The sequence below is a fragment of the Oncorhynchus masou genome, chromosome 3 (genome assembly GCF_036934945.1).
Source record: "Oncorhynchus masou masou isolate Uvic2021 chromosome 3, UVic_Omas_1.1, whole genome shotgun sequence".
NCBI lineage: Eukaryota > Metazoa > Chordata > Actinopteri > Salmoniformes > Salmonidae > Oncorhynchus > Oncorhynchus masou.
Genome location: NC_088214.1, coordinates 935357 through 961700, shown reverse-complemented (window position 1 = coordinate 961700; position 26344 = coordinate 935357). Strand labels below are relative to the sequence as shown.

At 42.2% G+C, this 26344-nt stretch overlaps 1 protein-coding gene across 3 annotated transcripts in view; it reads left to right on the top strand.

The window, feature by feature from the left end:
* The window catches only part of LOC135508558 (collagen alpha-2(VI) chain-like), a 48732-nt gene that overhangs the window by 17692 nt on the left and 4696 nt on the right, over positions 1–26344 (top strand). For 2 of the 3 annotated variants that reach the window (XM_064928840.1, XM_064928833.1), the window contains exons 7-26: positions 1–16; positions 2532–2630; positions 2998–3024; positions 3338–3463; positions 4045–4107; positions 6074–6136; positions 7820–7873; positions 10385–10420; positions 14410–14472; positions 14676–14801; positions 14973–15035; positions 15410–15460; positions 15537–15698; positions 15966–16001; positions 18791–18836; positions 19121–19273; positions 19367–19461; positions 20953–21134; positions 21255–21433; positions 23662–23700. The exon at positions 1–16 is cut by the window's left edge and continues 50 nt beyond it. In XM_064928840.1, coding sequence (XP_064784912.1) covers positions 1–16; positions 2532–2630; positions 2998–3024; positions 3338–3463; positions 4045–4107; positions 6074–6136; positions 7820–7873; positions 10385–10420; positions 14410–14472; positions 14676–14801; positions 14973–15035; positions 15410–15460; positions 15537–15698; positions 15966–16001; positions 18791–18836; positions 19121–19273; positions 19367–19461; positions 20953–21134; positions 21255–21433; positions 23662–23700 — 1679 coding nt within the window. Of the gene's footprint in view, positions 17–2531; positions 2631–2997; positions 3025–3337; positions 3464–4044; positions 4108–6073; positions 6137–7819; positions 7874–10384; positions 10421–14409; positions 14473–14675; positions 14802–14972; positions 15036–15409; positions 15461–15536; positions 15699–15965; positions 16002–18790; positions 18837–19120; positions 19274–19366; positions 19462–20952; positions 21135–21254; positions 21434–23661; positions 23701–24410; positions 25761–26344 lie in introns of those variants that run through there. The other variant, XM_064928845.1, reaches the window with a different exon arrangement.

Below are 26344 nucleotides of genomic sequence, written 5' to 3'. Positions count from 1 at the left end.
ACACAGAGGACAGAAGGTACACGCTAGAGTCCTGGACGGATCTGTTTGTTTATCGACTCCACACGCTGGCCACATCAATCCCGAGCCCCACCCAATATCCGACACCAGAACATAATTTTCTCTGCAGACCGACCCACATAGAATTGTTTCCGAGAGCCGATACGTTACCCGCAAAATAACATCAATTTATTGAATCGTTTTTATGACTCCTGAGTACAAGACTATTAGGCTTCTCCCTGTATGAAGGAATTTGTCTACATGTCTATTCAACATTTATAGAAAAGGAAACCATGCCATGAATTAAGAACAATATATTTTTATTTTTATATTGCGATGCGTCTCTCAAATCACTTTTTAGCCTTCCTACCTAATGAAAGCCTATAGCCGACACAAAACAATACCTTTACATTCAATATTGTTTAGATCATCAAATAGTTTAGGCCTAATTCAACTTCAATAAACTAGTCCCGAACTGGAATATGGAAGAATAGGCTCCTCACATTTTTACCAGCCGTATTGGTTTACAAGTCAAATAGCATATGGTATAATGAACGGATGTAATACATCTGTAGTGCCTTCCTTTCCTCTTTACCATAGCCACTGCCCAAGCCTGAAGCGGGGTTGTTTGGTACGCACACAGTCCACACTCAAGGTTTCCAAACGGCCAAACATTCCATGACATCCAGGGATATGGTGCAACAATTTTTTAAATTCTTCTTATATCTAACAAATAAATGATTCTCCAATCAACTTAAAGCATAGAATACTTGATATGGAAAATACATATTATGACATGTCTGTATGGTCAAAAAACTATACCGCTCCCGCATCTAGCAAGGACTCCCGGATCCATCACTCCCGGATCCATCACTCCCGGATCCATCACTCCCGGATCCATCACTCCCGCATCTAGCAAGGACTCCCGGATCCATCACTCCCGGATCCATCACTCCCGGATCCATCACTCCCGGATCCATCACTCCCGGATCCATCACTCCCGGATCCATCACTCCCGGATCCATCACTCCCGGATCCATCACTCCCGGATCCATCACTCCCGGATCCATCACATCCGCTGATTTCAGCCAAAATAGGTCATGTATTTAGTAGGCCACTCAAACGCTTACCAGCCGCACCAATTTACCTGCTTACGCCGTAATGAACGAAAGCCTGAATTGATTTAATAATCAAGTGATAATTAACTGAATTATTAAAAACAATAGGCCTACCTGGTTGCACTTTGTGAAAGATGTGTATCTATCTACCGTGTTGTTGTCCTTCCAACGTGGGGATTTAAATCCCGCAGCACCTGTTTCCAACGTGAGGATTTAAATCCCGCAGCACCTGTTTCCAACGTGGGGATTTAAATCCCGCAGCACCTGTTTCCAACGTGGGGATTTAAATCCCGCAGCACCTGTTTCCAACGTGGGGATTTAAATCCCGCAGCACCTGTTTCCAACGTGGGGATTTAAATCCCGCAGCACCTGTTTCCAACGTGGGGATTTAAATCCCGCAGCACCTGTTTCCAACGTGGGGATTTAAATCCCGCAGCACCTGTTTCCAACATGGGGATTTAAATCCCGCAGCACCTGTTTCCAACGTGGGATTTAAATCCCGCAGCACCTGTTTCCAACGTGGGGATTTAAATCCCGCAGCACCTGTTTCCAACGTGGGGATTTAACTCCCGCAGCACCTGTTTCCAACGTGGGGATTTAAATCCCGCAGCACCTGTTTCCAACGTGGGGTGTTAGCCGAGTCCCTGATCATAACCTTTCTGTTTGTTCCTCTGGGTGAAGCCAGGCTATCCAGGGAATGTCAACTTGTCAGCGTGTCATATTCTTACGTGAGGGAACATAAGCTCTATGCGTGGACAAATCAGAACGTTTCAGCACCGCAAAAATAATGGCCAGTTCCCTGCTCCACTCTCGCCTGCGTGGCTGGTGGCCTAGGTGAGGTCTGCCTGCGTGGCTGGTGGCCTAGGTGAGGTCTGCCTGCGTGGCTGGTGGCCTAGGTGAGATCTGCCTGCGTGGCTGCTGGCCTAGGTGAGGTCTGCCTGCGTGGCTGGTGGCCTAGGTTAGGTCTGCCTGCGTGGCTGGTGGCCTAGGTTAGGTCTGCCTGCGTGGCTGGTGGCCTAGGTGAGGTCTGCCTCGCCGCTCACAGTGGAATTCTCAACACAATGCAACACATCAAGCTACTGGTGGCCTGGTTAGGTCTATTATGGCTTGATTTAAAATGTTTGCCTCGCCGCAATGGAATTGTTCCAAATGCAACACATCAAGGGGTTTGAAAAAGTCTATTCCACCTTGATTTAAATGTTTCCACCTCACCCATGTACACTGTTCCAAACCGGACCCCATGCAAGACTCTACAGGGGTTGAAAAACACACATTCCACCCGCCTGTATATATTTTTGCACCTCACCCACGGGACACTGTACATTTACATTTAAGTCATTTAGCAAGACTCTTATCCAGAGCGACTTACACACACACACACACACACACTTGTTCTGACTCTGTTGTGTGCTACAGGGAGCTAAAGGAGACAACGGGAACCCCGGACCTAAAGGCGATAGGGGAAGACAGGGCGACCCCGGCATCGAGGGTCCCATCGGTCACCCAGGAGTCAAGGCAAGTCTCCAGGCTCATCCCATTCACACACACTACCAGTAATAATGTCTTAAATACACTACCCTTAACAATATCTTTAAACTGCCCTTAACAATATCTTTAAATACACTGCCATTAACAATGTCTTTAAATACACTGCCCTTAACAATGTCTTTAAATACACTGCCCTTAACAATATCTTTAAATACACTGCCCTTAACAATGTCTTTAAATACACTGCCCTGAACAATTTCTTTAAATACACTGCAGGTAATAATGTATGGAAAAGCTAGAGACGTGGCTACTAGTAATAATGTCTTCATCTGTAGTGACTCAACCAGTAATACTGAAGGTCTGACTGGTTCTTTTCTCTCTTGCGCTTCTATAGGGTGAAATAGGTATCAAAGGTGAAAAGGTGAGGTCAATATTTATTATCCATTGATTATCTATTAATAATTGGTTATAAGACCTGCTCATCATGTGACTGAAGCACAGGAGGTTGATGGCACCTTAATTTGGGTGGACGGGCTCGTGGTAATGGCTGGAGCGGAATTTCTGGAATGGTAGCAAATACATCAAACACATGGTTTCCATGGTTTCCAGGTGGTTGATGCCATTCCATTCGCTCCGTTCCAGCCATTATTATGAGCCGTCCTCCACTCACCAGCCTCCACTGGACTGAAGGTAGTCAAGGTGAAAGGTTATGGATTATTGCTGTGTGTTTTCAGGGGGAGATCGGAGCTGAGGGGAAGAAGGGTGTGGCCGGCCTCGCTGGACGCAACGGGACAGACGGACAGAAGGGGAAGATCGGACGCATCGGCGCTCCCGGCTGCAAAGGAGACCCAGGAGACAGGGTATGTTCTGAGAAACCTGACTAGATCCAGGAGACAGGGTATGTTCTGAGAAACCTGACTAGATCCAGGAGACAGGGTATGTTCTGAGAAACCTGACTAGATCCAGGAGACAGGGTATGTTCTGAGAAACCTGACTAGACCCAGGAGACAGGGTATGTTCTGAGAAACCTGACTAGATCCCCAGGAGACAGGGTATGTTCTGAGAAACCTGACTAGATCCAGGAGACAGGGTATGTTCTGAGAAACCTGACTAGACCCAGGAGACAGGGTATGTTCTGAGAAACCTGACTAGATCCAGGAGACAGGGTATGTTCTGAGAAACCTGACTAGATCCAGGAGACAGGGTATGTTCTGAGAAACCTGACTAGACCCAGGAGACAGGGTATGTTCTGAGAAACCTGACTAGACCCAGGAGACAGGGTATGTTCTGAGAAACCTGACTAGATCCAGGAGACAGGGTATGTTCTGAGAAACCTGACTCAGGGTATGACCTCAGTGTGTGTGTGTGTAATATATTTACGTGTGTGTGTGTGTGTGTGTGTGTGTGTGTGTGTGTATGTGTGTGTGTGTGTCTCGGGCAGGGTCCTGATGGTCACCCAGGAGACGCGGGCGACGGTGGTCTTCCTGGAACGGATGGAGAGAAGGTACCCCTATAATCACTATACAACCCCCCCTATAATCACTATACAACCCCCCTATAATCACTATACAACCCCCCCCTATAATCACTATACAACCCCCACTATAATCACTATACAACCCCCTATAATCACTATAATCAATACCCCCCCTATAATCACTATACAACCCCCCTATAATCACTATACAACCCCCTATAATCACTATACAACCCCCACTATAATCACTATACAACCCCCCTATAATCACTATACAACCCCCCTATAGTCACTATACAACCCCCCTATAATCACTATACAACCCCCCCTATAGTCACTATACAACCCCCCTATAATCACTATACAACCCCCCCTATATTCACTATACAACCCCCCTATAATCACTATACAACCCCCCTATAATCACTATACAACCTCCCTATAATCACTATACAACCCCCCTATAATCACTATACAACCCCCACTATAATCACTATACAACCCCCCTATAATCACTATACAACCCCCACTATAATCACTATACAACCCCCCCCCTATAATCATAATCACTATACAACCCCCCTATAATCACTATACAACCCCCCTATAATCACTATACAACCCCCCTATAATCACTATACAACCCCCCTATAATCACTATACAACCCCCCCTATAATCACTATACAACCCCCCTATAATCACTATACAACCCCCCCTTATAATCACTATACAACCCCCCTATAATCACTATACAACCCCCCTATAATCACTATACAACCCCCCCCTATAATCACTATACAACCCCCCACTATAATCACTATACAACCCCCCATACAACCCCCCTATAATCACTATACAACCCCCCAACCCCCCTATAATCACTATACAACCCCCCTATAATCACTATACAACCCCCCTATAATCACTATACAACCCCCCTATAATCACTATACAACCCCCCTATAATCACTATACAACCCCCCTATAATCACTATACAACCCCCCTATAATCACTATACAACCCCCCTATAATCACTATACAACCCCCCTATAATCACTATACAACCCCCCTATAATCACTATACAACCCCCCTATAATCACTATACAACCCCCCTATAATCACTATACAACCCCCCAACCCCCCTATAATCACTATACAACCCCCCTATAATCACTATACAACCCCCTATAATCACTATACAACCCCCCTATAATCACTATACAACCCCCCTATAATCACTATACAACCCCCCTATAATCACTATCACAACCCCCCTATAATCACTATACAACCCCCCTATAATCACTATACAACCCCCCTCTATAGTCACTATACAACCCCCTACAACCCCCCTATAATCACTATACAACCCCCCACTATAATCACTATACAACCCCCCTATAATCACTATACAACCCCCCTATAATCACTATACAACCCCCCATAATCACTATACAACCCCCCTATAATCACTATACAACCCCCACTATAATCACTATACAACCCCCCTATAATCACTATACAACCCCCCTATAGTCACTATACAACCCCCACTATAATCACTATACAACCCCCCTATAATCACTATACAACCCCCCTATAATCACTATACAACCCCCCACTATAATCACTATACAACCCCCCTATAATCACTATACAACCCCCCTATAATCACTATAACAAATCACCCCCCCCCACTATACAACCCCCTATAATCACTATTACAACCCCCCCTATAATAACTATACAACCCCACATATAATCACTATTCAACCCCCCTATGATCACTATACAACCCCCTTATAATCACTATTCAACCCCCCCTATAATCACTACACAACCCCCCTATAATCACTATACAACCCTCATATAATCACTATACAACCACTTCTGTAATCATCAAACCATCTCTATACAATCACAACACAATCACCACAAAATCACAACACAATCACCATACAATCACTAATCACTGTGTTTCTTTCTGCAGGGAGATCCCGGTCGCTCAGGAAGAGCAGGCCCCCTCGGCCCGGTGGGAGACTCTGGACCTAAGGTACACAGGAAGTCACTTCCTACATCTAACCCCTGACCCTCAGACTGTGTCTACCTGACCTCTGTGCTCTTCTCTGGTCATTGTGTCAGGGACCTTGATAGGAAAATTATAGGTAATTTTTTTAAGTTTATAGGTCATGGGTTATGGCTAATAGGTCATGGGTTATAGGTCATGGGTTATAGGTCAGGGTTATGGTTAATAGGTCATGGGTCAGAGGTTAAGAGGTTATGGTTAATGGGTTAGAGGTCATGGGTCATGGTTAATAGGTCATGGGTTATGGTTAATAGGTCATGGGTTAGAGATTATGGGTTAGAGGTCAGGGTTAGAGGTCATGGGTTATGGTTAATAGGTCAGGTTTATAGGTTAGAGGTCAGGGTTAGAGGTAATGTGTTCAAGGCTATGTCGTTTCTAGCTTTTTGGGAGCCCTACGTAAGATTTGGTTGGGAGGGCCCCCCCGGGAGGGCCCCCCCACCTCGCGAGCAAAACATTTTATTGACATTTTGAGAGAAAAATGTGCAGCTTTAAAGTCAATGTCCTGCAATTCTACACATTTTAACATGCGTTTGAGAGAATATTTAGCCGTTTTTAAGCAAATTTCCTGCTATTCTGCACATTTTGCCATATCATTTCTCATGTTAATATGATATCTGAATGAGAGTGACTAGCAAAATCAATGTGGGCCCCTGTAGGTTAGGGCCCTTGGGCACATGCCTTGTGCCCGGTTAATAATTTGGCCATGATTGCTACAAGGTTTAGATAGCTGGGTAGACTATTTACATAGCAATCTATAACATGTTATCTGACATGATTGACTGACAGTGACAGACATAACAATAGAACATCTGCTGATGCACAACCAAGTTTCAAAATGGCACCTTGTGTATGCTACTATTCTACCTCTCAACAGAAAGCCGAGACCCAGATTGACTTCCTTTCCTTCTCTTGTGTATTCTACCTCTCAACAGGAAGCCGAGACCCAGATTGACTTCCTTTCCTTCTCTTGTGTATTCTACCTCTCAACAGGAAGCCGAGACCCAGATTGACTTCCTTTCCTTCTCTTGTGCATTCTACCTCTCAACAGGAAGCCGAGACCCAGATTGACTTCCTTTCCTTCTCTTGTGTATTCTACCTCTCAACAGGAAGCCGAGACCCAGATTGACTTCCTTTCCTTCTCTTGTGCATTCTACCTCTCAACAGGAAGCCGAGACCCAGATTGACTTCCTTTTCTTCTCTTGTGTATTCTACCTCTCAACAGGAAGCCGAGACCCAGATTGACTTCCTTTTCTTCTCTTGTGTATTCTACCTCTCAACAGGAAGCCGAGACCCAGATTGACTTCCTTTTCTTCTCTTGTGTATTCTACCTTCTCTTGTGCATTCTACCTCTCAACAGGAAGCCGAGACCCAGATTGACTTCCTTTTCTTCTCTTGTGTATTCTACCTCTCAACAGGAAGCCGAGACCCAGATTGACTTCCTTTTCTTCTCTTGTGTATTCTACCTCTCAACAGGAAGCCGAGACCCAGACTGACTTCCTTTTCAAGCGGACTTTGGGCCCTAAGCAGCCACTTATGTCCAGTGCCTAGAAAAGGCACTGGTCAAGGTCATGGGCTAGAGGTCAGGCTTAAAGAATTCTAGGTCATGGGTTAAGGGGTGAATAACCCTGTTGTTGTCTTCCTTCTCCTCAGGGTGAGAGAGGGAGTGCTGGCACACCTGGCTTCCCAGGAAACAAAGGAACACCAGTAAGAATCTTCCTTTTCACTTTGGGCTACACACACTCTACCAGTGCCTAAAAAGGCTTAAAGGCTTAAAGAATTCTAGGTCATGGGTTAAGGGGTGAATAACCCTGTTGTTGTCTTCCTTCTCCTCAGGGTGATATAGGGATGGCTTCCCAGGAAACAAAGGAACACCAGTAAGAATACTCTACACACACTCTATAATAATATATATATACTATACCTGTCCAATATATATATATAAAATAACATTTTACTATTTATAGGTATGTGTTTGTTTCGCAGAGAATGACTGCTGGTCAAAATAACTAAAAAGATGCAGTGTTGTCAGACCTCAAATAATGCAAAGAAAATACGTTCATATTCATTTTTAAACAACACAATACTAATATTTTAACTTAAGAAGAGTTCAGAAAAAACTATTGGTGGAAAAACCCTGTTTTTCAATCACAGCTTTCATGCGTCTTGGCATGTTCCCCACCAGTCTTTCACATTGATGTTGGGTGACATTATGCCACTCCTGGCACAAAAAGTCAAGCAGCTCGGCTTTGTTTGATGGCTTGTGACCATCCATCTTCCTCTTGATCACATTCCAGAGGTTTTCAGTGGGGTTCAGGTCTGGAGAGATTGGGCTGGCCATGACAGGGTCTTGATCTGGTGGTCCTCCATCCACACCTTGATTGTCCTGGCTGTGTGGCATGGAATAGCCTTCACTTCTCAGAACAAGAATAGACTGACAAGTTTCAGAAGAAAGGTCTTTGTTTCTGGCCATTTTGAGCCAGTAATCGAACCCACAAATGCTGATGCTCCAGATACTCAACTAGTCTAAAAAAGGCCAGTTTTATTGCTTCTTTAATCAGAAAAACAGTTTTCAGCTATGCTAACATAATTGCAAAAGGGTTTTCTAGTGATCAATTAGCCTTTTAAAATGATAAACTTGGATTAGCTAACACAACGTGCCACTGGAACACAGGAGTGATGGTCGCTGATAATGGGCCTCTGTACGCCTATGATGATATTCCATAAAACATCTGCGTTTCCAGCTACAATAGTCATTTATAACATTAACAATGTCTACACTGTATTTCTGATCAATTTGATGTTATTTTAATGGACAAAAAATTGCCTTTTCTTTCAAAAACAAGGACATTTTTTAAGTGACCCCAAACTTTTGAACGGTAGTGTGTGTGTATATAGTCGTGGCCAAAAGTTTTGAGAATGACACCAATATTAATTTTCACAAAGTCTGCTGCCTCAGTTTGTATGATGTCAATTTGCATATACTCCAGAATGTTATGAAGAGTGATCAGATGAATTGCAATTAATTGCAAAGTTCCTCTCTGCCATGCAAATGAACTGAATCCCCCAAAAACATTTCCACTGCATTTCAACCCTGCCACAAAAGGACCAGCTGACATCATGTCAGTGATTATCTCGTTAACACAGGTGTGAGTGTTGAAGAGGACAAGGATGGAGATCACTCTGTCATGCTGATTGAGTTCGAATAAAAGACTGGAAGCTTCAAAAGAAAAAGTGGTGCTTGGAATCATTGTTCTTCCTCTGTCAACCATGGTTACCTGCAAGGAAACATTGCTTTGCACAAAAACGGCTTCACAGGCAAGGATATTGCTGCCAGTAAGATTGCACCTAAATCAACCATTTACTGGATCATCAAGAACTTCAAGGAGAGCGGTTCAATTGTTGTGAAGGCTATAAGGCGCCCAAGAAAGTCCAGCAAGCTCCAGGACCGTCTCCTAAAGTTGATTCAGCTGTGGGTTCGGGGCACCACAAGTACAGAGCTTGCTCAGGAATGGCAGCAGGCAGGTGTGAGTGCATCTGCACGCACAGTGAGGCAAAGCCTTTTGGAGGATGGCCTGGTGTCAACAAGGGCAGCAAAGAAGCCACTTCTCTCCTTGAAAAACATCAGGGATAGACTGATATTCTGCAAAAGGTTCAGGGATTGGACTGCTGAGGACTGGGGTAAAGTCATTTTCTCTGATGAAACCCCTTTCAGATTGTTCGGGGCTTCCGGAAAAAAGCTTGAGTGTATGTAAACTTCTGACCCCTGGGGATGTGATGAAATAAATAAAGGCTGAAATTAATCCTTCTCTCTACTATTATTCTGACATTTCACATTCTGAAAGTGGTGATCCCAACTGACCTAAAAACAGGGAATTTTTACTAGGATTAAATGTTAGGAATTGTGAAAAACAGTTTAAATATATCTGGCTAAGGTGTATGTAAACGTCTGACTTCAATTGTATAACTCTACTTGTCCTATATATATATATATATATATATATATATATATATATGTATAATTCTACTTGTCCTATATATATATATATATATATGTATAACTCTACTTGTCCTATATATATATATATGTATAACTCTACTTGTCCTAAATATATATATATATATGTATGTATAACTCTACTTGTCCTTGTGTGTGTGTGTGTGTGTGTGTGTGTGTGTGTGTGTGTGCGTGCGTGCGTGCGTGCGTGTGTGTTCTAGGGAACCGCTGGAGGCCCGGGAGTCAATGGAGAACTGGTGAGAACCTCTGAAGCATGATGTCAAACACAATGAGATCTATATACATTGGAGATTAGCTCTGTGTCTGATGGTTTGCTGAGGGGTCAAATCAAAATCAAATTGTATTTGTCACATGCGCTGAATACAACAGGTGTAGTAGACCTCACAGTGAAATGCTGAATACAACAGGTGTAGTAGACCTGTTGTATAGCCTACCTGGCTGGCATGATTAACCTATAAGGTTAGTATCACACCTTATGTAGACTAGCCCATAGACCTATATGTTTTAATAAGGTTAGTATCACACCTCATGTATCCTAGCCCATAGTCCTATAAGGTTAGTATCACACCTTATGTAGACTAGCCCATAGACCTATATGTTTTAATAAGGTTAGTATCACACCTCATGTATCCTAGCCCATAGTCCTATAAGGTTAGTATCACACCTCATGTAGTCTAGTCCATTGTCCTATATGTTTTAATAAGGTTAGTATCACACCTCATGTAGTCTAGCCCATAGGCCTATAAGGTTAGTATCACACCTCATGTAGTCTAGCCCATAGTCCTATAAGGTTAGTATCACACCTCATGTAGCCTAGCCCATAAGCCTATATGTTTTAATAAGGTTAGTATGCTATATTACATGGATTTATTGTGATGGTGTAGGTAGCCTATATTACATGGATTTATTGTGATGGTGTAGACTATATTACATGGATTTATTGTGATGGTGTAGACTATATTACATGGATTTATTGTGAAGGTGTAGACTATATTACATGGATTTATTGTGAAGGTGTAGACTATATTACATGGATTTATTGTGATGGTGTAGGTAGACTATATTACATGGATTTATTGTGATGGTGTAGACTATATTACATGGATGTATTGTGAAGGTGTAGACTATATTACATGGATTTATTGTGATGGTGTAGGCTATATTACATGGATTTATTGTGATGGTGTAGACTATATTACATGGATTTATTGTGATGGTGTATGCTATATTACATGGATTTATTGTGAAGGTGTAGACTATATTACATGGATTTATTGTGATGGTGTAGGTAGACTATATTACATGGATTTATTGTGATGGTTTAGACTATATTACATGGATTTATTGTGATGGTGTAGACTATATTACATGGATTTATTGTGATGGTGTATGCTATATTACATGGATTTATTGTGAAGGTGTAGACTATATTACATGGATTTATTGTGATGGTGTAGGTAGACTATATTACATGGATTTATTGTGATGGTTTAGACTATATTACATGGATTTATTGTGATGGTGTAGACTATATTACATGGATTTATTGTGATGGTGTAGACTATATTACATGGATTTATTGTGATGGTGTAGACTATATTACATGGATTTATTGTGATGGTGTTGACTATATTACATGGATTTATTGTGAAGGTGTAGACTATATTACATGGATTTATTGTGATGGTGTAGACTATATTACATGGATTTATTGTGATGGTGTAGGTAGACTATATTACATGGATTTATTGTGATGGTGTAGACTATATTACATGGATTTATTGTGAATGTGTAGGTAGACTATATTAACTATATTACATGGATTTATTGTGATGGTGTAGGTAGACTATATTACATGGATTTATTGTGACGGTGTAGGTAGACTATATTACATGGCTTTATTGTGATGGTGTAGGTAGACTATATTACATGGATTTATTGTGATGGTGTTGACTATATTACATGGATTTATTGTGATGGTGTAGACTATATTACATGGATTTATTGTGATGGTGTAGGTAGACTATATTACATGGATTTATTGTGATGGTGTAGACTATATTACATGGATTTATTGTGAATGTGTAGGTAGACTATATTACATGGATTTATTGTGATGGTGTAGGTAGACTATATTACATGGATTTATTGTGATGGTGTAGACTATATTACATGGATTTATTGTGATGGTGTAGACTATATTACATGGATTTATTGTGATGGTGTAGACTATATTACATGGATTTATTGTGATGGTGTAGGTAGACTATATTACATGGATGTATTGTGAAGGTGTAGACTATATTACATGGATTTATTGTGATGGTGTAGGCTATATTACATGGATTTATTGTGATGGTGTAGACTATATTACATGGATGTATTGTGAAGGTGTAGACTATATTACATGGATTTATTGTGATGGTGTAGACTATATTACATGGATTTATTGTGATGGTGTAGACTATATTACATGGATTTATTGTGATGGTGTAGACTATATTACATGGATGTATTGTGAAGGTGTAGACTATATTACATGGATTTATTGTGATGGTGTAGGCTATATTACATGGATTTATTGTGATGGTGTAGACTATATTACATGGATTTATTGTGATGGTGTATGCTATATTACATGGATTTATTGTGAAGGTGTAGACTATATTACATGGATTTATTGTGATGGTGTAGACTATATTACATGGATTTATTGTGATGGTGTTGACTATATTACATGGATTTATTGTGAAGGTGTAGACTATATTACATGGATTTATTGTGATTGTGTAGGTAAACTATATTACATGGATTTATTGTGATGGTGTAGACTATATTACATGGATTTATTGTGACGGTGTAGGTAGACTATATTACATGGCTTTATTGTGATGGTGTAGGTAAACTATATTACATGGATTTATTGTGATGGTGTTGACTATATTACATGGATTTATTGTGATGGTGTAGACTATATTACATGGATTTATTGTGATGGTGTAGACTATATTACATGGATTTATTGTGATGGTGTAGGTAGACTATATTACATGGATTTATTGTGATGGTGTAGACTATATTACATGGATTTATTGTGAATGTGTAGGTAGACTATATTACATGGATTTATTGTGATGGTGTAGGTAGACTATATTACATGGATTTATTGTGATGGTGTAGACTATATTACATGGATGTATTGTTAAGGTGTAGACTATATTACATGGATTTATTGTGGAGGTGTAGACTATATTACATGGATTTATTGTGTAGGTAGACTATATTACATGGATTTATTGTGATTGTGTAGGTAGACTATATTACATGGATTTATTGTGATGGTGTAGACTATATTACATGGATGTATTGTGATGGTGTATATTAAATAGATGTTTTTAAATGTAGATGTTCCAAAGGTCTGCATCAGTGGGGATGCTAAATGTGTTTATCTTAATTAACCGTCAATTACTGTGAGACCGACAGTTATTTGCTTGACAATCACTGGCTGACAAAATTTTGTGACGGCCACAAACCTACTGACGACCTCCTTATAAGCTGTCTCATCGTCGTTGGTGATCAGGCCTACCATTGTCGTGTCGTCAGCAAACTTAAGGATGGTGTTGGAGGCGTGCCTGGCCACGCAGTCGTGGGTGAACAAGGAATACAGGAGGGGACTAAGTACACACCCCTGCGGGGCCCCCGTGTTGAGGATCAGCGTGGCGGAGGTGTTGTTGCCTACCCTCACCACCTGGGGGCGGCCCTCACCACCTGGGGTCGGCCCTTCAGGAAGTCCAGGATCCAGTTGCAAAGGGAGGTGTTTCGAACCAGGGTCCTCGGCTTAGTGATAAGCTTTTTTGGGCACTGTGGTGTTGAACGCTAAGCTGTAGTCAATAAACAGCATTCTCACATAGGTGTTCCTTCTGTCCAGGTGGGAAAGGGCAGTGTGGAGTGCAATAGAGATTGTGTCATCTGTGGATCTGTTGAGGCAGTATGCAAATTAGAGTGCGTCCAGGTTGTTTTGGATGATGGTGTTGATGTGAGCCATGACCAGCCTTTCAAAGCACTTCATGGCTACAGATGTGAGTGCTACAGGGTGGTAGTCATTTTGACAGGTTTGGTGTTCTTGGGTACAGGGACTATGGTGATCTGCTTGAAACATGTAGGTATTACAGACTGGTTGGGGTGTAGTCTGTGATGTTGTCTAAGGGTTGTTGTACTGTTGTAGGGGAGAAGAGGAGACTTTGGGCCAATGGGGACCCCGGGAACAGACGGAGTTAAAGGAGACAAGGTATAGCACACACTCTCTCTCTCTCTCTCTCACACACACACACACACACACACACACACACACACACACACACACACACACACACACACACACACACACACACACACACACACACACACACACACACACACACACACACACACACACACACACACCCTACCTCCTGGTATTTTGTTGTATGTGTGTGTGTTTGTGTGTTTCAGGGCGAGGCAGGACCTGAGGGGCTGAGAGGTCTGCCGGGTGAAGTGGGAAACAAAGGAACCAAGGGGGACAACGGACTCCCGGGGCCACGCGGGCCCCCCGGTACTTCAGGAGCAGCAGGGAAGAACGTAGGTCACAGATCATAGCTTCACCAGTCTGATCACAATGTCTGTGTGGAGGGTGTGTGTGTGTGCGTGTACATGTTGGTTCCACGGTCATGTTACTACGTTATGGTGATAAGGTGGCCATGTACAGTAACCATGGTGATATTGCTATGGTAACCACATTCTGTGTAACAGGGTACCCGTGGCGACCCTGGTGATGCTGGACCCAGAGGAGACCCCGGCCTTCCAGGACTAAAGGTGTGTGGCTATCATCATTGGGTATTTGACTGTTCGTCTGGGTAATCTGAGACTCAGCGATACTGTATGACGTTGCTATGAACAGGATAAACTGCAGCGATGAGTATGATGCAAGACGTGGCACTCTCAACATACGTGTGTACGGGTTCTCTGTGCTGCAACATGATAGTTGTGGGACCAAAACAGCAGAGAAGTTTTAGCTTCACACTACACTATCTTGTAGTTTTTTGTGTAACCCTGGTATAGCTGTTGACTTCATACGTGGCTGACTACTGTGACTGGTTTACTGTGTTGTAATTGATTATTTCATCTCTGTGCTGCATGCTTGCTTGATTGATATGTGTGCTGATTGATTGATCTCTGTGCTGCTGTAGGGTGACGTTGGAAGAGCTGGCTTCAGTTACCCAGGACCAAGAGGACCAACGGTAAACACACACACATTAGCAGAGTAACGCCTTCCCTGACACACCTCCCTGACCTCTGACCTGTGTGTGTTTGCAGGGAGATCGCGGGGAGAAGGGCGGCCCAGGGCCCAGAGGAGGCAGAGGAGACTGTGGCCCTAAGGGAGGACCAGGGGGAAAGGGAACCTCTGGAGAGGAGGGAGAACCAGGGCCTCAGGGAGAACCTGGATTCAGAGGACCAAGAGGAGTGGGTGGACGAGATGTACGTAGCATTACACATACCTACAGTACCTGCACACCGTGGGTGGGTGGGGGGTGGGTGGGTGGGGGTGGGGGGTGAGTGGGTGGGTGGGTGGGTGAGTGGGTGGGTGGGTGGGTGAGTGGGTGAGTGAGTGAGTGGGTGAGTGAGTGGGTGAGTGGGTGAGTGAGTGAGTGAGTGAGTGAGTGAGTGAGTGAGTGAGTGAGTGAGTGAGTGAGTGAGTGAGTGTGTTATAATCTGTGTATGAAAGCATCTCCTTTCTCTCCACAGGGAGATCCAGGTCCTGAGGGAGACCCCGGCCTCACAGTAAGAACCTCTATCCCTCTTTATCATCCCTCTATCCCTCTATGATCATCCCTCTTTATCATCCCTCTATGCCTCTATGATCATCCCTCTATGATCATCCCTCTATGATCATCCCTCTTTGATCATCCCTCTATCCCTCTATGATCATCACTCTTTGATCATCCCTCTATCCCTCTATATCATCCATCTTTGATCACCCCCATCCATCTTTGATCACCCCCTATTCCTCTATGATCATCCCTCTTTGATCATCCCTCTAACCCTCTATGATCATCCCTCTATGATCATCCATCTTTGATCATCCCTCTATCCCTCTTTGATCATCCCTCTACCCCTCTGATCATCCCTCTATCCCTCTTTATCATCCCTCTATGATCATCCCTCTATGATCATCCCTCTATGATCATCCCTCTTTATCATCCCTCTATCCCTCTATGATCATCCCTCTATGATCATCCCTCTATGATCATCCCTCTTTGATCATCCCTCTATCCCTCTATGATCATCACTCTTTGATCATCCCTCTATCCCTCTATATCATCCATCTTTGATCACCCCCCTATTCCTCTATGATCATCCCTCTTTGATCATCCCTCTAACCCTCTATGATCATCCCTCTATGATCATCCATCTTTGATCATCCCTCTATCCCTCTTTGATCATCCCTCTAAACCTCTTTGATCATCCCTCTTTGATCATCCCTCTAACCCTCTATGATCATCCCTCTATATTATCCCTCTATGATCATCCATCTTTGATCATCCCTCTAACCCTCTTTGATCATCCCTCTAACCCTCTTTGATCATCCCTCCATCCCTCTTTGATCATCCCTCTAACCCTCTTTGATCATCCCTCCATCCCTCTTTGATCATCCCTCTATCCCTATTTGATCATCCCTCTATGATCATCTATCTTTGATCATCCCTCTAACCCCCTTTGATCATCCCTGTATGATCATCCCTCTATGATCATCTATCTTTGATCATCCCTCTAACCCTCTTTGATCATCCCTCTATCCCTCTTTGATCATCCCTATATGATCATCCCTCTTTGATCATCCCTCTTTGATCATCCCTCCATCCCTCTTTGATCATCCTTCTATCCCTCTTTGATCATCCCTCTATCCCTCTTTGATCATCCCTCTATGATCATCCTTCCATCCCTCTTTGATCATCCCTCTTTGATCATCCCTCCATCCCTCTTTGATCATCCCTCTACCCCTCTTTGATCATCCCTCTATCCCTCTTTGACCATCCCTCCATCCCTCTTTGATCATCCCTCTATCCCTCTTTGATCATCCCTCCATCCCCCTTTGATCATCCCTCTTTGATCATCCCTCTATCCCTCTTTGATCATCCCTCTTTGATCATCCCTCTAACCCTCTTTGATCATCCCTCTATCCCTCTTTGATCATCCCTCTATCCCTCTTTGATCATCCCTCTTTGATCATCCCTCTAACCCTCTTTGATCATCCCTCTATCCCTCTTTGATCGTCACTCTATCACTCTTTGATCATCCCTCTATCCCTCTTTGATCATCCCTCTATCCCTCTTTGATCATCCCTCTATCCATCTATGATCATCCCTCTATCCCTCTATGATCATCCCTCTATGATCATCCCTCTATCCCTCCATGATCATCCCTCTATCCCTCTTTGATCATCCCTCTATCCATCTATGATCATCCCTCTATCCCTCTTTGATCATCCCTCTATGATCATCCCTCTATCCCTCTATGATCATCCCTCTTTGGTCATCCCTTGTTGATCATCCCACTTTGATCATCCCACTTTGATCATCCCTCTATCCCTCTATGATCATCCCTCTTTGGTCATCCCTTGTTGATCATCCCACTTTGATCATCCCTCTATCCCTCTATGATCATCCCTCTTTGGTCATCCCTTGTTGATCATCCCACTTTGATCATCCCCCTATCCCTCTTTGATCATCCCTCTATGATCATCCTTCCATCCCTCTTTGATCATCCCTCTTTGATCATCCCTCCATCCCTCTTTGATCATCCCTCTACCCCTCTTTGATCATCCCTCTATCCCTCTTTGACCATCCCTCCATCCCTCTTTGATCATCCCTCTATCCCTCTTTGATCATCCCTCCATCCCCCTTTGATCATCCCTCTTTGATCATCCCTCTATCCCTCTTTGATCATCCCTCTAACCCTCTTTGATCATCCCTCTATCCCTCTTTGATCATCCCTCTATCCCTCTTTGATCATCCCTCTTTGATCATCCCTCTAACCCTCTTTGATCATCCCTCTATCCCTCTTTGATCGTCACTCTATCACTCTTTGATCATCCCTCTATCCCTCTTTGATCATCCCTCTATCCCTCTTTGATCATCCCTCTATCCATCTATGATCATCCCTCTATGATCATCCCTCTATGATCATCCCTCTATCCCTCCATGATCATCCCTCTTTGATCATCCCTCTATGATCATCCCTCTATCCCTCTATGATCATCCCTCTTTGGTCATCCCTTGTTGATCATCCCACTTTGATCATCCCTCCATCCCTCTATGATCATCCCCGGCCTCACAGTAAGAACCTCTATCCCTCTTTATCATCCCTCTATGATCATCCCTCTATTATCATCCCTCTTTGGTCATCCCTTGTTGATCATCCCACTTTGATAATCCCTCCATCCCTCTTTGATCATCCCTCTATGATCATCCTTCTATCCCTCTTTCATTCCTTTATCTCTCCATCACTCCAGCCTGGAGTCAAGAGGTCAGTGAAAGGTCATGTGGTGTCATGTGATGTTTTCATTGTAGGAATGTGATGTCATGAACTACATCAGAGAGACCTGCGGCTGCTGTGGTGAGTAAATTATATTTGTCACATGAGCCGAATACAACAGGTGTAGACCTTACTGTGAAATGGTTACTTACAAGCCCTTAACCAACAATGCAGTTCAAGACAGACAGACAGACAGACAGACAGACAGACAGACAGACAGACAGACAGACAGACAGACAGACAGACAGACAGACAGACAGACAGACAGACAGACAGACAGACAGACAGAGAGAGAGAGAGAGAGAGAGAGAGAGAGACCAACACACTGTTAACTCATGTAACCCTGTACTGTGTTGTCCATGCAGACTGTGAGAAGCGGTGTGGGGCGCTGGACATCGTGTTTGTGATTGACAGCTCAGAGTCAGTGGGTCTGACCAATTTTACTCTGGAGAAGAACTTTGTGATCAACACCATCAACAGACTGGGATCCATGGCCAAGGACCCCAACTCAGAGACAGGTACAACACATTACAGATTCTAATGCCCAGGTAACTAAAGATTATGTTGAATACTGCGTTTTTGCTAATTCAACCATACAAATAAACCCGCAGGTACCAGAGTGGGTGTGGTCCAGTACAGTCACAGTGGAACCTTCCAGGCCATCAGGCTAAATGACTCCAAGATCGACTCACTGTCTGCCTTCAAGGTAATATAATAGTAATAATAACAATAATAATGATGATAGTGATAATAACAACAATAATAACAATAATAAAGATAGTAATAATAATAACAATAATTAATAATAATAGTAATAATAACAATAATAATAACAATAAAACACTAATAATAATAGCGGTAATAATAGCAATAATAATAAAACAATAATAATGATGATAGTAATAATAATAATAAACAATAATAATGATGATAGTAATAATAATAATAAAACAATAATAATGATGATAGTAATAACAATAATAAAACAATAATAATGATGATAGTAATAACAATAATAAAAACCTATAATATAATACTAATAACAATAATAAAACTATAATAATAATAACAAGAATAATAAAACTATAATAATAATAACAACAATAATAAAACTATAATAATAATAACAACAATAATAAAACTATAATAATAATAACAAGAATAATAAAACTATAATAATAATAACAAGAATAATAAAACTATAATAATAATAACAACAATAATAAAACTATAATAATAATAACAACAATAATAAAACTATAATAATAATAACAACAATAATAAAACTATAATAATAATAACAACAATAATAAAACTATAATAATAACAACAATAATAAAACCTATAATAATAATAACAACAATAATAAAACTATAATAATAATAATAACAACAATAATAAAAACCAATAATAATAATAAGTAGTGTAGTAATAATAACAATAACAAGAAAAACAATAATAATAATACATCTATAATAATACATATACTACTAATAATAACAATAATATAATAATACATATACTAATAATAATAACAATAATATAATAACAACAATAATAATAAATATACTAATAATAATAACAATAATAATAAATATACTAATAATAATAACAATAATATAATAATAACAATAATAATAAATATACTAATAATAATAACAATAATAATAATACATCTATAATAATACATATACTAATAATAATAACAATAATAATAATACATCTATAATAATAATAACAACAATAATAATACATCTATAATAATAAATATACTAATAATAATAAAAAACAATCGTAATACAACTATTTTTTTTAAAAACCTACAATAATAACAATAAAAACTATCATAATAATAAATAATAATAAATAATAATAACAACAACAACATTAATAATATGTGACTCCCTGTCTGCCTTGAAGGTATTTGGAGTGACACGCACATGTTTAACATTACCTGACACCTGAAGACTTACATTAGCTCCCAGGCTAATGCCAAGGCTTTAGCTCAGCGGGCTAACAGTCTTCTATTGTGCAGATCACTAGAGTTTGACCTTGGAACCCAGTCTGTGACATAAACACACACACCATCCCACCCTCTGCCTGACTGTAGACTTGAATTAGCTGCCCAAACTAATTACTAGGCTGTAGCTCAGTGGGCTAACACCCTCCCACCCTCTGTCTGACTGTCTGTCTGTAGGATGCGGTGAAGCGTCTGGAGTGGATAGCCGGGGGGACGTGGACCCCGTCCGCGCTGAAGTACGCCTACGACCACCTGATCAAGGACAGCCGCCGAGCTAAAGCCAACGTCACCGTGGTGGTCATCACAGACGGACGGTTCGACCCCAGGGACGACGACTCACTGCTCACATACCTCTGCAGGTAGCTGACCGGGAGAGGGGTTGTCTGGGATATGTTTTATCAGCTGTTCTTACTGACGATTTTTGTGTGCGTGTGTGTGTGTGCGTGTGTGTGTGTGTGCGTGCTTGTGTGTGTGAGCAGCGACCCCAGTGTGGACGTGAGCGCTATAGGTATAGGGGACATGTTTGACCAGATAGAGGAGAATGAGAGCCTGAAGAGTATAGCCTGTCAGAGAGAAGGTAGGGTGCTGGGGATGAGGCGCTTCGCTGATCTGGTGGCAGAGGAGTTCATCGACAAGATAGAGACCGTGCTCTGCCCAGGTACACACACACACAGTCTTTTATAACTAACCTTTCAAAATGATATTTTCAAAATGATATTTTCCCTAACCCTTAACCCTAACTCTAACCCCAAAACCTGACCCTGACCCTAACCATAGCTCCTAACCCTAACTCTAACCCCAAAACCTGACCCTGACCCTAACCATAGCTCCTAACCCTAACCCTGACCCTAACCATAGCTCCTAACCCAAACTCTTAACCCAAAACCTAACCCTGACCCTAACCATAGCTTCTAACCCTAACTCTAACCCCACAACCTGACCCTGACCCTAACCATAGCTCCTAACCCTAACCCTAACCCTTAACCCAAAACCTAACCCTAACCATAGCTCCTAACCCTAAAACTAACCCCTAAGCCTAATTCTAACCGATATTTTATTTTATGATATGATATTTTCCCTAACCCTTAACCCCAACTCTAACCCCAAAACCTGACCCTGACCCTAACCATAGCTCCTAACCCTAACTCTAACCCCAAAACCTGACCCTGACCCTAACCATAGCTCCTAACCCTAACCCTGACCCTAACCATAGCTCCTAACCCAAACTCTTAACCCAAAACCTAACCCTGACCCTAACCATAGCTTCTAACCCTAACTCTAACCCCACAACCTGACCCTGACCCTAACCATAGCTCCTAACCCTAACCCTAACCCTTAACCCAAAACCTAACCCTAACCATAGCTCCTAACCCTAAAACTAACCCCTAAGCCTAATTCTAACCTTAACCCTAAACCCCCAAGAAATAGCATTTAACCTTGTGGGGACCAACAACATGTCCCCAGTTGGACAAAATATATGTTAGTTTACTATTCTAATGGGGACCAACAGAATGTCCTCAGTTGGTCAAAATATCTGTTAGTTTACTGTTCTAGTGGGGACATCTTTAGTTTAGTTAAACATGTCCACACCTACAGTACCAGTCAAAAGTTTGGACACACCTACTCATTCAAGGGGTTTTCTTTATTTTTACTATTTTCTACATTGTAGAATAATAGTGAAGACTTCAAAACTATGAAATAACATATATGGAATCATGTAGTAACTAAAAGTGTTGAAAAATCTAAATAAATTTTATATTTGAGATTCTTCAAAGTAGTCATACTTCAAGTGCAGATGCAAAAATCATCAAGCGCTATGATGAAACTGACTCTCAGAAGGACCTTGATGACAGCTTTGCACACTCTTGGCATTCTCTCAACCAGCTTCACGAGGAATGCTTTTTCAACAGTCTTGAAGGCGTTCCCACATATGCTGAGCACTTGTTGGCTGCTTTTCTTTCATTTTGCAGTCCAACTCATCCCAAACCATCTCAATTGGGTTGAGGTCAGGTGATTGTGGAGGCCAGGTCATCTGATGCTGCACTCCATCGCTGTCCTTGTTCAAATAGCCCTTGCACAGCCTGTTGTGTTGGGTCATTGTCCTGTTGAAAAACAAATGATAGTCTCACTAAGCGCAAACAAAACGTGACGGCGTATCGCTGCAGAATGCTGTGGTAGCCATGCTGGTTAAGTGTGCCTTGAATTCTAAATTAATCACAGACAGTGTCACCAGCAAAACACCATCACACCTCCTCCTCCATGCTTCAAGGTGGGAACCACACATGCGGAGATCATCCGTTCACCTATTCTGCATCTCACAAAGACACGGAGGTTGGAACCAAAAATCAGACCAAAGGACAGAATTCCACCGGTCTAACGTCTTTTGCTCGTGTTTCTTGACCCAAGCAAGTCTCATCTTCTTATCGGTGTCCTTTAGTAGTGGTTTCTTTGCAGCAATTCGACCATGAAGGCCTGATTCACACAGTCTCCTCTGAACAGTTGATGTTGAGATGTGTCTGTTACTTGAACTCTGTGAAGCATTTATTTGGGCTGCAGTTTCTGAGGCTGGTAACTCTAATGAACTTATTCTCTGTAGCAGAGGTAACTCTGGGTCTTCCTTTCCTGTGGCGGTCCTCATGAGAGACAGTTTCATCATAGAGCTTGATGGTTTTTGCAACTGCACTTGAAGTGTGGCTACTTTGAAGAATCTCAAATATAAAATATATTTTGATTTGTTTAACACTGTTTTGGTTACTACATGAATACATATGTGTTATTTCATAGTTTTGATGTCTTCACTATTATTCTACAATGTAGGACATTTTTTTAAAGTAAAAAAAAACTCTCTCAATAACCTCTCTCTTTGTCTCTTTATCATTCTGTCAGATCCTGTCATCGTGTGTCCTGACCTCCCCTGTAAAACTGGTAAGATTATTTTCATTCTGATTTTTAATTGTCACATGCCCTAAGGGCTGTGATTAAAGTTGGTTTTGAACCCTGAACCTGCATGCCCTAAGGGCTGTGATTACAGTTGGTTTTGAACCCTGAACCTGCATGCCCTAAGGGCTGTGATTAAAGTTGGTTTTGAACCCTGAACCTGCTGGTTGAGTGCAGTCCAGTCCAGTACTTAACTCGTTCTCCATACTGTCTCGCTTGGTTTGACATCAGAAAACGTTTAAAGGTTTACATGAGCATGGCAGTCCATCACCTTGAGGCTCTACAAAGTCCACATAGTAAGGAAGATAGTTCTTCAAATGTCTGGTTGAACTAACGAGTTAGAGAGAGTAGAACTGAGAAGCTACATGCTTGTTGGGTGTACCAGAGGCCATATTAGGTGTACCGGAGGCCATATTGGGTGTACCGGAGGCCATATTGGGTGTACCGGAGGCCATATTGGGTGTACCGGAGGCCATATTGGGTGTACTGGAGGCCATATTGGGTGTACCGGAGGCCATATTGGGTGCACCGGAGGCCATATTAGGTGTACCGGAGGCCATATTCGGTGTACCGGAGGCCATATTAGGTGTACCGGAGGCCATATTGGGTGTACCGGAGGCCATATTGGGAAGTGACCATTTGGGATGTTGATGCGTCGTGTCGCGTTCTTCCGCCCACCATTCTCCCGCTCGTTGCAGGAGGGGGTGTGCCCGTGCCCGACAGCGTGGCCCCTCCCCCCTGGGAGGAGCTTGCGGAGCAAGGCAGCCCCTCAATGGTCCCTTCCTCAGTCGGGGGTGTAGCCAGCCTGCTGGGCAGCCTACGGGAGCAGCAGTATGGGGTTGGCGTGGCGACCATGGCCTACACGGCTCAGCGGGCTAAGCTAGCTCAGCCAGGCGCTGACAGGCAGCAGTGGACACAGCTATTCATCGACTCCTTCAGGCTGGTCTACGGAGACATCATGGGAGACCCAGCCAAAGCACTGGGGCTGTGTTAATGGGCTAAAAGTGCTAGCTAGCAATCTAACAAAACTAGCTGATGAGCTAATGTTACTGACTAATGCACTAACAATGCTAGCTAATGAGTTAACAGTGCTAATTAATGGATTAAGGGTGCTAGAGCTGCTTATATTGTCAGCTTAATGCTAATATTGTTAGCTATATGCTAAGTGTAAGCTCTGTGCTAATGTTTAATGCTAATATTGTTAACTCGATGCAATCACTTAGTCAGTTTAGTCTAATTTCGCATGGAATATTTTAAACATATTAGATTTAAGCACTTTTTGTTAGTATGCATAGCTCTGGGAAGATGCTAACAGAGTAGACAAGCTTCAGGCAGGTGGTAAGTTTTGCTGCTAACATATCTCTAAGCTTGTTGTTAAGGTGAGTGATTAGCTATTATAGCTCTGGATCTGGGGGTTTTAAAGCCTGGTTTGTTGGACATTTAAGACAGTTCAATATTATGTATATGGCTGTGATGTTGAACCCATTTACCACTGTGAACCACTCAAATCCCTCGAACCACTTGCTGAATCGCTGTATGATTCTTCAAAGACACCGTTTTGCAGTTTTGCACATCGCCATAGTTACAGCAGCCATTTTATTTTTCTGTGAATGTTAGCGTTTGGGTTGGTTATGGGCATGACATGTAGGATTATTGGGTAGATAATTTATTGAATGGACATGATCTGTTGGATAAACCTTCATTTAAGTGAATTAAATACTTTTAATAAAACAAACAAACTAATAAATAATTGCTTTTTAAAAAGAACAATCCATCTGGTATTGTTTGGTGTGCATGCGAAGGGGGGGGGGTGGGTGGACTGGGAAAACAGAGAACGTTTAAAAAAAGAGAAGTTTACTGTATTATTTTAGCTCTGAGACTGCAACATGCTTAGCGTCAGCTAAATATAGGTATTATTGGATTAACAATATCCTACAGAGAGGATATATTAAAGATGTGATCATGTATTTTTAGTAGAGTATGTTTTCCTTGCCTGTCATGTTTGCCTATGTGAAATAAATCTTTAGTGCGAAGGGAAACAATGAGTCATGTTGTTGTTGTATCTCTGAGTCCTACTACAACCATCCTTCAGGTCAGCCATGTTACAAGTCCCTAACAGTCAGTAAAATAGCCTTTTGAGTGACTGAAACATCACACACAATATTTTTTCCTGATCAAGATGGTAAATATTTAAGATGTTTTCTTCTTCCTTTGTGTCAAACTACCAGGTAGTCTGACAAGACAGACTGAGTGGGCAGGTAGCTAGTAGACTGAGTGGACAGGGAGCTAGTAGACTGAGTGGAAAGGGAGCTAGTAGACTGAGTGGACAGGGAGCTAGTAGACTGAGTGGACAGGGAGCTAGTAGACTGAGTGGACAGGGAGCTAGTAGACTGAGTAGACAGGGAGCTAGTAGACTGAGTGGAAAGGGAGCTAGTAGACTGAGTGGACAGGGAGCTAGTAGACTGAGTGGACAGGGAGCTATTAGACTGAGTGGGCAGGGAGCTAGTAGGCTGAGTGGACAGGGCGCTAGTAGACTGAGTGGACAGGGAGCTAGTAGACTGAGTAGACGGGGAGCTAGTAGACTGAGTGGACAGGGAGCTAGTAGACTGAGTGGACAGGGAGCTATTAGACT